The sequence below is a fragment of the Mesocricetus auratus genome, unplaced genomic scaffold (assembly GCF_017639785.1).
Source record: "Mesocricetus auratus isolate SY011 unplaced genomic scaffold, BCM_Maur_2.0 Super-Scaffold_6730, whole genome shotgun sequence".
NCBI classification, from domain to species: domain Eukaryota; kingdom Metazoa; phylum Chordata; class Mammalia; order Rodentia; family Cricetidae; genus Mesocricetus; species Mesocricetus auratus.
This window is the reverse complement of record NW_024429184.1, coordinates 768,162-780,172: the sequence shown is the minus strand read 5'-3', so window position 1 is coordinate 780,172 and position 12,011 is coordinate 768,162. Positions and strand designations below refer to the sequence as shown.

Below are 12,011 nucleotides of genomic sequence, written 5' to 3'. Positions count from 1 at the left end.
AGTTCAATTCCCAGCAACCATATGGTGGCTCACAACCATCCACAATGAAGTCTGGGCCCCTCTTCTGGCCTGCAGGCAGAACACATATTCTATGTAATAAACAAATATATCTTTTTAAAAAAGAAAAAAATTATGAAAGGTTGGAGACATAACTCTGGGAAATCCATGAGGCTCTGGGTTCAATACCATGAGAGTAATAATACTTTTAAAATAAAACATTGGTGGCTAGGTGGTTCAGAGAATAAAGGTGCTTGCCAGATGTTTAACAACCTGGGTTCTATCACCAGAACCTACATAGAGGAGGAAAAGAACCAGTTCCCAAAAGTCGTCCTCTGACCTCCAAGTGTGACACACTGACACATGTGTGCACATATAAAATGTAATAAAAATAAAATTTTAAAGCATAATGACAGAGGAGTGTTTCAGTGTGCAAAGTGTTTGCAAACCCTCACAACCTACATAAAGCCAGATGGCAGAATGCATCTATAATCCTAGTGTTCCTTTGGAGGATCGGGAGATGGAGTCAAGAGATTCCCCCAAAAGCTTCATGGCCAGCAAGCAACAAGAGACACTGTCACAAACAAGGTCGAAGGAGAGGACCCAACACTAGAGGTTGTCCTCAGACCACTACATGCACACACCCACACGAACACACGCAAAGACATGTATTCACATGAACAAAACACATATCACACACACGTTAGTTGATTTAATCTAATAGAAATTTGACAAGCCGGGGGAAACACGCCTAGGATAATCCCATTTTCTGGGTCTTTTCAGTATCAGAGCATTAGTGCTAACAGTATGTGTTGGCTAGCTATGTGTTATGTCAACAAGAGAAGGTGCCCTCCCTTGGAGGCAGAGGTATCTGATCCCCAGAACTAAAGCTGCAGGGGTTATAAGCCATCTTGAGGAAGCTGCTGGGAACCAAACCAAGGTGTTGTGGAATATTACTTTAACTATATAAAGGTGTGTTACATTTATTCATGCTGCGTTTGTTTAACTATGTAAAGATGTGCTGTTTTACCTTGCCTGCCTTCAAATCATCCATCCTCAGCCTCCACAGCACAGGGGTACGCCGCCATCTCCAGCACCCTTTCAGTTTTTTCAACTGACTCTTAGCACACAACTTACAGGTACAATTATCTGGGTTAAGACTTGCCTGAGAGATTGGGGCAACTGAGCATTCAAGCCACAGCTAGGTCAAGTGCACAGTCCAGCTGAGAAACCCTGCACAGAGTTTTCAGGAACAAGCCAACCTGTGCCCCGTCCTTTGTTGTCCCTCCTCAGAACATGTCTGTGTTAGTTACTTTCCTACTGCTGCGATAAAGGCAACTTATGACAAGGCAACTTAGAAGAATAAAAAGTTGCTGGGGGATGGTGGCGCACGCCTTTAATCCCAGCACTCGGGAGGTAGAGGCAGGTGGATCTCTGTAAGTTCAAGGGTTATTTTTCTTTAAGAAGTTAAAAAAAAAGACAAAGGGCTAGGGGGATGGCTCAGCAGGTTAAAAGCATTTGATGCACATGCATGACGACCTAAGTTCAAAGCCCAAGCCAGAATCCCCATAAGAAGCCAGGCCTGGCCAGACCTGGTGGTGTACACCTTTAATCCTAGCACTCAGGAAGCAGAGACAGGTGGTCTACAGCCTGGTGTACGTAGCTAGTTCCAAGACAGCCACGGCTATGTGGAGATACCCTATCAAAAAAAAAGAAAAGAAAAGAAAAAGAAAAAAAAGGAAGAAGGAAGGAAGAACGACATGGCCATGGAGGATAACTGGGGCTTCTTGGCTGACAGCCTAGCTCTAGGTTGAATGGGAGACTCTGTCTCAAGGTGGACAGTGACAAGGGACATCCAACATCTTCCTCCAACCTCTGCACATACTTCCACACACACACACACACATACATGTGCATACACAAGACACATGCAACACACACACTCACTCACACACAAAAATCATCACTCTCATACACACACACATCAATGCAAAGGTATTATAACAAGTATATAGGTACTGCCTGTCCATAGTTAGAAGACAAAACGTTTATTGCATTTAACAAGGAGGAAACTAAGACGTTTATTGTCACATTTATTATAATTAAATTGTTGTGACATCCTCTCTGAATTGTGATTGTCCTAGCATGGACACCAGGAGGCAAAAAAAAAATTAGTTGGATCTAGTCTAATCAACCTTCAAGTCATTTTAAAGTATTCCATGAAGTCATCCCAAAGGGCCACAACTACAAAAATTCAGAGAACAGGGGCAGATAAACATAAGACACATAGAGTTTGTTATCTTATCCATTAGTCAAAAGCTCCCAATAGGGAAGATTGCTTTGTTTTTCCTCCATGGTATGAAGATAAATGGTTCTATATCAAAACAATCTGAGAAATTAAGAAATGCAATATTTGCTTTTGTTGTTAAGTTAAGCTCGGAACATAAAACAGACTTAAAAATCTGTGTAGGCCAAAGAGTTTCAGAGAGTTCAGATCAATGACATCTAACATGAGGAGTTCTTCCTTGGAAACACCAGAAAAAGGGTATTATCTAAACAATAAAACCAAGATTTTGTTGTAACTGGCAAAAGACCCATTAAGGAAAACATGTGAACAAAATAACAATGTCTGCCCTACATGGACGCTGACTCAAACACTGGAGAACCTTTGGTTTTGGTTCAGATTTTCAGCTTAACCCACCACTGAAACTTACCAACACACCGTGTCCTCCCGTTGCCCCAAAACCCATAGTTGCAAATGCAGATCCACTTCCCGTCTTTTTGCTGGCACGTGGCATGTTCATGGCAAGTGGCACAAACATCTAAATCTGAACCAGAAATCACAGGTTTCAGAAACAGGAAGTTAAAGGGGACAAATGTTTAGTCAATGGACTAAACTTGAATACCAAAATAAAACAGGTCAAGTTCAAATCTCATCCTTAAGACTTTCAATAGTGACTCACTGATCACAAAATATAAGCAAATTCTTCTGCTAATCAGTACTATTCACCATCCGTCTCCTCACAACTCCTCCAGCTTCGTGCCCCCCAAACTCCCAACTGCGTGGTAACTTCCAGGCAGAAGGGACAACTGCTAATCAACTATCTGCTATCTACTATCATTCTTGTTGTCATGGTCATGATGCTCCCTTCACCTGGAATGCCTATGTCCTCTTCCCTTCTTGTCTGGAACCCACTCTTTATTTTCAGGAGCCAGCCAAAACGCCTCATTCTCTCTAAAGTCTCCCCGACTCCCAAGGAAAGGTGTACATATCTTCTAATCTCCCACAAAACATGTATACTCCAAACAACAATATTAATCTTTCAATATGTCTAATCTTCTCTTGGAACTATGGATGAATCACTCGAGGATGAGGGTTATGATATTTGTTCACTATGACTTTTACAGCACAATACAGACAACTTATTTTTATCAGCTGGATAAAGAGATATAAGTAGGAGCCGGAGGCAGAGCTCAGAGGTTTAAAAGCACTGCTTTCCCATAGGACCCATGTTCAATTCCGACCACTCATTCGATGTTTCACAACCTTCTGGAACTCCAATCTCAGGGATCCAACGCGCTCTTCCAATCTTCTAGCCTCTGTGAGCACTATACACACATGGTGTGCAGACATACATGCAGACAAAACACTCATAAAATAAATTTAAAATGTGACTTGCTGCAGCTCTAAAAGCAAGCACAAGGAAGGGGGAACACATCTGCTTTGTTACTCTATCTCTTTCCCTTTAGGGAAGAAGTGAGTGTGTTTAAGATATCAGGGAGATAACAACCAAGTCTCAACAGGATGGCCAGACCCTCTATTATTTAGATAAACAACACAAATATTTGAACTTAAAACTCTTAAAACATCTAAATTTACCAAATGGTGATCTATGACCTGAAGTCAAACAGAATTTCTACTCAAGGCTACGTAGAATATTGAGTTTCTGCCTGTGTCTCTGTAATTTCAGGAGTGGCCTAGTAAGGAGAATGTTCCAGCATAGAATTTCATCCTAGTCTTGGCTTCATCCCTACCCAGCCCTCAAGCTGCTCTAGGCAGGAGACCAACAAAACCTGGGAGATTCCTAAATACTCTTAATCATGTTTCTTGCTTTTTTTTTAACTAAATAAAAAACAACACATTCAAGGTCAGCCCAGGCTAAATGAGAATCTATCAAAGAAATATCAAACAATAAATACAAATAAAACCAAAGGTAACATAGAAACAAAGCAAACCACTAATGGTTACTGATACCAAATTAATCATGGAATATCTATAAATACCATAGATATTTAAATTAAATACCATAAAAATGCAAAAAAGTTATCTGACCATCATAGAATAAAACTTCAAAGCAAAAATTATGTCTAGGGTTGGAGAGATAGTTCCACAGTTAAGAGCACTAGCTGTTTTTCCAGAGGACCTGGGTTCAATTTCCAGCACCACATGGCAGCTCACAACTGTCTGTAACTCCTGTTCCAGGGGATCTGACACCCTTACACACACACACACACACACACACACACACACACACACACACACACACAGGCAAAACACCAGTGTACATAAAGTACAAATAAATAAATTAAACCATATGGAATTGCCGAAGCAAAAAGAAAAAAATACCACTGTCTGATGTGGTACTAATTGTACATATAAGAATTTTTTATTATATATTTTTTAAAAAAAACTACATCTAGCCTCCTCAAAAGAAACCCACTTACGCAGCATTCTCCTAAAGCATTTGCCAGACAATGACAATGTCCAAACTGAAATGCGTAATGGTATATAAAAACTTACTGCAGAAAATTTGAGTTTGTTATGTTTTCTTTCTTACTCTTTTTTTTTTTTTGGCTTTTCAAGACAGGGTTTCTCTGTGTATCTCTAGCTGTCCTGCCACTCACTCTCTAGACCAGGCTGGCCTTGAACTCACAGAGATCCACCTGCATCTGTCTCCTGAGTGTTGGGATTAAAGGAGTATGCAACCATTCCTGACTATGTTTTCATATTTTTAAAAATATTTTTTGCCGGGCAGTGGTGGCGCATGCCTTTAATCCCAGCACTTGGGAGGCAGAGGCAGGCGGATTTCTGTGAGTTCGAGGCTGGGCTGGACCGACAGCCTTCAAAGTAATACAGAGAAACCCTGTCTCGTAAAAACAAAAAAAATATTTTTTTAAAATCAAGCAATCACAGAAGAGACCTAGAATTTTAATGAAAGAAGCTTGAACAGGAAAAAAAAAAGAAAATAGAGGTTTAAGAATTAGAAAAGAATATTTTTGAAACAAAAGAAAAAATTCTGGGTAAACACTGAGGATTTCAGATACTCCCAATCCCTTTACACCACCAAAAAAAAAAAAAAAAAAAAAAACCAACCAAACAAAATATTAAGTGAAATATTAGAAAAGTGTAAATCTTTCTGCATGTGATGGGGAAGTCCTGTGTATTTGTCAATAAAGCACTGTTGGCCAATAGGGAAGCAAGATAGGTGGGACTAGGAGTCCAGGAGGACTCTGGGTAGGAGAAACACAGGGAGTCATCATGTAGCCCACCAGAGAAGTAAGATGTCCGTCCAGTAAGAGAAATACTTAGATGGGTTAAATACTTAAGTCAGAGATAGCCAGTAAGAAACAAGCAAGGCCAACAGCTTCATAATTAATACAGTGTCTTGTGTGTTGTTTGGGGACTACAACGCGGATGGAAAGGAAAAGACTTCTCTCTACATGCATGTGTATCGAGGGATGTGTGTATATATCTGTAGATGAGCATGCATGTGTATGCACCTATACATGAAGGCCATAGGACAACCTGGGTATTATCTATTCCTCAGGCATTGTCTACATGTTTTGTTTTGTTAGCACAGGATCTCTCACTGCCTCACCAAGTAGACTAGGCTAGCTGGTCAGTGAGTCCCACTGCATCTCTATCTAAAAGTATCAATCTTAAATAGGTGATGAGGGCAGACAAAGGATGTTAGCAATTATTTCAGATGGGAAAGAGACCAGTACATAAGAACTGCTTTGCAGAGGGGAAGAAACAAAGAGTCCCTGAGTACCAAGAGAGACTCGTGTAAGTAACAGGAATGAAATATTCAAGGACCTGCTTGAACAGATGCAGTGTTTGCTTTTAAAAAAGAAAGAAAGAGAAAGAAAGAAAACCAGAAAGACTGCAGGTCAGATAGATTAACAGGCAGAGCAGATGTGAGAAAGTATCCCCTAAGGGGTTAAATACGTTTAACCATTTTAAAGATTAACACTTTAACACAGAGCATTGTTCCTAATGCCAGCGCTATGAGATGTGCCTCCTTCGGACCTTGCTATACTGATAGTATATTACCCGTACAATGTGAATGGAAGTGAAAAGGGAGGAAAATGAGAAAGAAAGAAAGAAAAATGGCTGGAGAACTGCCTCATCCATTGATTAATGACACTTTCTGTTCTTGCAGAGGACCCAAGTTTGGTTCCCAGCACCAGTATCAGGCAGCTCAATTGGTAGAGTATTTACCTAGCATACATGAAGCCCTGAGTTTGATGTCCAGTGTGCTTAAACCCAGGTGCTCATGCTGCAACCCCAGCACTCAGGAGGTGGAGGCGGAAGGGTCAGGAGTATAAGGTTATAAAGTTCAAAACCAGTCTGTATTATATGAGACCGTATAGCAAAAAAAGGAGAAAAAGAAAGGGAGGAGGAAAAGGATAAGAGGCGGGGTAGGAGATGAAAGACAGAAATGTTGAGTGAATGCTAAAGCATTATCAAATTAAGAGATGAATCACACAAATATGTCCATGTCCATATATCGTATTATTTCTAGGAGCAGCCATGTGAGGTGCAATGTCTGGTGTTTTTTAGCACAGCAGTTATAAACTAGTTCAATAGCCATTTGCTAGTTGGGTTAGCCTTGATAACCTCTATATGTGTGCTTCCCAAAAGTCTGTAAAATGAAGATGATATCAAACCTATCTCATGGTTACCGCGATGATCACAAGAATAAATGAGCTAGCACGTGGAAAGCAGCATACTCATTCAACGCTGTAATAACTACCACTCAACTTCTACCAACAGGAACTAGCACCAATGACTAGCCTGTAGGCAACCAGTTATACTAAGGGGAAGAGCAATGGATGACTGCTTGAAGCAGCAATCCAAACCAAGACCTTGTGTGGACAGATGCCTCCCTACCCGCAGACTGGTAGACTCTGCAGGCCGTCATATCTGAAATTTATGTATTCATTCTTTGCATTGCGCATATCCTCCCTCCCTTCTGAGCACAGCCGGACTGGGATGCTGGAAGTTCATCTTCAGCGTCTTCTCCACCCTCTTGCTTCCTTCCTGCCCTCATCATCCAAGAACATCTATACCTCAGCCCGGCAGCCCACTCTCACTCTTGAATACACCAGATGTCTTAGCTAGGACGTCTGTTGCTACGATGAAATACCGTGATCAAAGGCAACCCAGAGGAAAGGGCTTATTAACATCTAACAGCCTGTGGTTTATCATCCAGAGGGAGGTCAGAGCAGAAACACAAGGCAAGGACTGGAGCAGAAGCCACGGAGGGGTGCTGCTTACTGGCTTGCTCCTTGCAGCTTGCTCAGCCTGTAGACTCACACCATTGAGGATCACCTACCTAAGGAATGGCACAGCCCACAACGGGGGTGAGGGGGTGGGGTGGGGCCTGCCCACATCAGTCATTAATCAAGAGAATGGCCCCATGGACTTGCCTACAGGCCGATATGATGGAGGCCTTTTCTCAATTAAGATTGCCTCTTCCCAGATAGGTCTAGATTTGTGTCAAGCTGACAAAGCCAACCAGCACAGCGACCCCTTAAGCTAACACCCGAGATGAGCCTGCCTGTAAGGTGAAGAGATGCTGTTCACAGTCAAGAGAGGAGCAGAATTTGTTGGAGCCCTTGAACTTAACATCTGTCCTCACCTAACAAACCTGACAAACTTGCTGTCCAATCTTCTTGACATTCCCTTCCCCAAACTTACAGAGACATGTGGGAATACACTAAATAACCAAGTGGGGGGGAGGGAGGGGGTAGCAACAGAGTCCAAAACTCAGGAAGAGTAAAATGTCTAGAATCAAGTCAAGAACACTACACCAAACCGCACTGTTCCTAAGAAAGTACATCAAATTCTAGAGGTAGAATCCAGGGACCCAAGAGATACCGTATTCTCTCCTCCCCAGAAAAAAAAACAAAAACAAAAACAAACACAGCCTCTCCTTTAGCCTTTAGTCAAGTGCGTTACCATAAATCTACACCCAAGCCTTAGCCTCTACTTTAAACGTATCCAAGACAAAAGGCGCCTTCTCCTAAGCCAAGTAATCATTACAGGCAACCTGAACCCCTGAATCCCCCACCCCACTAGCCCCAGAACTAACTCTGACCATTCCAGACCCTTAAGCTTTCCTTGCGTAAAATGTTTCCACAAGACTTGGCTTCCTCTGTCCATCTCTCATTCTCTTTCTTGTCTGAACAAGACCAACCCACAGCGGACCCCACACTGGCCTCCAGACCAAGACCAAAATCCATATTAAGTAGAGCCAGAGTCCCAGTCTCAACTCCGAGTACGCAGTTAGGCAGCCATTAATGAATCCTAAAGTTCACGTCCAGCAGTCACCCCGTCCTGTCCCTCTCTCACACTGCCTCACCACGCCTGGCACCTTCTCCAGCAGGCTGTGAGTTTTTATATGTGTTTTTGGTTTGTTTGTTTGTTTTTGTTTTTGGTGGTGTTGGGGATGGCTGTTAGGCAAGCAGCCAACTGCACCGAGCTACACCCCCAGCCCTGCATGCTGTTTTGTAAATCCAACAGACAGCTTGTCAGCTGCAGCCTCAGACATCTTAGATTCAACTGAAAGAGCATGGATGTGCCCTGAGGTCAAGTTCCTGGGGGCAGAAGCCAAGGCACTGTGGAAGTCCTTCATGAAGCCTCATCTCACTCCTCAACTTTCCATCCCTCTGCAGCCATCCACTCCCTCCACCTCTCTGGCCTCTCTTTCTGCCCATGACGTTGCCATCACTCATAAGGACAGAGTGGGGAACCGCCCCTATGAAACACATGACGGGTTACACTTCACACAGTGGGCTTTCCCCATTCCTCCACCATGATCCCCTGGTTCTGTCCTTCCCTGGCTGGCCTTCCTGAACCCAGCCAGGCCTGAGCTAACAAGTCCCACAGCCGCTCCCAGACTCAGAGCAAAGCCACAGGAAGGCTCAGAACAGGACGGACTGGTTCCACCCACCCTTCCTCACCCATTGCCAACCTCTGAAATCCCCTGGGGCTAGGCACCCCACCCACTCTCCAACACCCTCCTGCTCCTCAGCTTATGCTTCCCCACTTCCCTCAAACTCAGGCTTCAGCTCACTCCCCCCCTAAGCATCTTCCACCAACTAAATGTAACTCAGCACAGGCTGCTAGTGGGGGAATCTATACGAGCAATCGAGATGCTAGCAATGGCAGCACGTAGCTCTCGGAGACAGAGGCAGGAGAATCGGGAGTTTGAAGCCAACTGTGGCTACGCTGGAAGATCCTGTCTCAAGAAAAAGTACACGCACTCACACACACACATATACACATACAAACATACAACGCATACATGTACATGCAACGCACACAAAAGCAACACATACATACACTAGTAACACAACACACACATCCATCCACACATAACACACACAAAAACAAATATACACATACATACATAGACAAGCACACACATACACACAACCAGACCAATCAGAGAAAGGCAAATAAGCCACTAAACAGTCACACATATAAATGACTGTTAGCAAACAGCCACCACTTCCCAGACTGGGCGTCCCCAAAGCCCTCCTTTACATGTACCAGCAAGGCTCTCCCATCCTGACTGCCAGTTTTGCAGCCACCCCAGCCCAAATTCAGATGATAGTGGCTGACTCCCTTGCTACAGCCATTAACAGCCTTCATGTGCTTGTTGCCTTTTGGGTGGTTCCTGTTTATTCCCACATCACATTCGTAACTTGAGCCACAACCCCTTTTCATAAGGGGGCTCTTGGTCTAATAACAAAGCCACACTCAATAGTGGGCAATAGATTTGAGGCCATGGCATCAAAAAGAAATGGACAGTGTTCAATAGACTTCCAGTAAGTGAGAGCAGCCAGCCTGGTTCTGAAATATGAACGACACTCGCTCATGAGGGAGATGACTGTAGAAGGAAATGGCAGTTCCCTGATCTTCTCTTCCCTCCTCTCCTCTCCCCTCTTCTCCCCTCCCTTCCCTTCCCTTCCCTTCCCTTCCCTTCCTGACATTAACCTTTCCACTTATATCCAAGTTTTACAAGGGCTCTATTAAATATCTTGCCCATTCTTGTATTTCCGCCTTCTCCCTATTGAATAACACCTATCACTCTAACATGTGAGCAAACAGACTTGTGCATCCCCAAATCCTGCACTGACCTGAAGGACACCCTTCTATTCCTTCTGACACCCCCCAAACAACCCTGTGTTGCCAGCCAGAGTCAGCAAGTCCAAAGGCTTTTTCTCAGCACACTGTGAGCTCCAACTTCTGATTTCCTCAGTGCCACAGTAGGCCAGGTGTCCCATCCATTTTTAATTTGTCTAGAACACGGACCATTTGCTTGTCTGTCTGCTTGCACTGGAGAGTCAACACCACATGTTTACATCTGACACAGAGAAAATATCAAAGGGCTTTCTCAGGATGGATGGATGGATGGGTGGGTGGGTGGGTGGGTGACTGGGTGGATACACAGATACATGGATAAATAGATTAATGAATGAGTGGATGAATGAACTAAAGTATGAACTCTATTCCTATGAACTTTTCTCATACTTATTTCTGAGAATTCTTAACATTGAGTTCTTCGTGGAAGTGAAAAATATGAAGGGGGAGCACTACAGGTCAAGAATTTGTCCTGGAAAAGCCACCGCGACCGGAAGGTGGGGCAACCAATGGCTAACCCTCCCACGTGCTCCCACCCCGCGCGCCGCTCCCCTACCCCACCCCCGGGCCCGCACCCGAGCCCAAGCCCAATCCCCACATCCCCACCCACCCCGGGAGGAGCGAACGCTCCACTGTCCCCTAGGCGGGAAGCCCTTCCTGCTCCCCGCTGCCGCTCCGCCTCCGCTATTACTCCACGCCCAGACTCTGCGCGGTCAGACGCTAAGTGGGAAGTGTCCCGCACGCCCAGGGCCTCGCACTCACCGTCGGTGCCGCGTTCTCCGTTGACGCCGCAGGCCAGGCCGAGCAGTAGCGCGAGCCGCAGCAGCTGCAGCACCCGGTGACCCGGAGAGCGGCGCGTGCCCCGGGGCCCCCGGCCCATACCGCCCGCTCCCTCCGGGCGCCCGCCACTCCCCGGAGGCCCCTGTGCACAGAGATAAGGCCAGCGGCTCGGGGAAGGGGCGGCGCAGAGGCTTCCGGCGCAGGGCAAGCCGCGCGCGGGGTCCCAGCGGAGTCCTGGGATCTAGGTGCACCTGGTGCGCCAGCTGCGCGCGCGACACGCCAGGAGGGAAAAACCCGACTGTGCTAGAGAGGAAACGTCGCGGTGCCAAGTGTGACTTGTAGGGTCTCTGGGGAGACAAGAGAGGGGCACACGAAAGGGTCTCTTCCTGAACAGGACGGAGAGCTGGGATGTGGTGGCCGCCGCACCGAGAGGGAGAGAGGGGAGAGGGCCAGTCCACCCGAGGTGAAAATACTTGACGAGGCGACAAAACAGAAGCTCAGCTGCTTGATGGACACTCAGCTTAGCACGTTAGGTATCGAAAAGGGAAAGACGCGTGGTGAGAAAGACGTGGATGAAGGAACACAGTGTGTTCTAGAAACCACGTGAGGGACTGCTTTCGGGCGTGGACAAAAAGTTGGAGAAATACATTTTACCGCAGAGGTAAAGAGAGAGTTAAGATCAGCTGCAGGGCGCGCCTTGACTCCAGTCCTGAGCTATTGCGGGAATCCAGGAAATGCAACCCTTTGGGGGGTGGGCCACGTGATCTCTGAGCTCTGGGAGAGAAGCAGAAATTGAGTG

At 45.3% G+C, this 12,011-nt stretch overlaps 1 protein-coding gene across 4 annotated transcripts in view; it reads right to left on the bottom strand.

The window, feature by feature from the left end:
- Susd1 (sushi domain containing 1) overlaps window positions 1-11,473 on the bottom strand; it is a 116,360-nt gene extending 104,887 nt beyond the window's left edge. The window contains exons 1-2 of one of the 4 annotated variants that reach the window (XM_040737774.1): window positions 11,195-11,473; window positions 2,712-2,825 (exon numbers count right to left, since the gene is read on the bottom strand). In XM_040737774.1, the coding sequence (XP_040593708.1) occupies window positions 2,712-2,825; window positions 11,195-11,312 (232 nt within the window). In that variant the 5' untranslated portion in view covers window positions 11,313-11,473. The remainder of the gene's footprint in view (window positions 1-2,711; window positions 2,826-11,194) is intronic. The other 3 variants (XM_040737780.1, XM_040737771.1, XM_040737783.1) reach the window with 3 other exon arrangements.
- Between the last annotated feature and the right edge of the window lie 538 nt (window positions 11,474-12,011).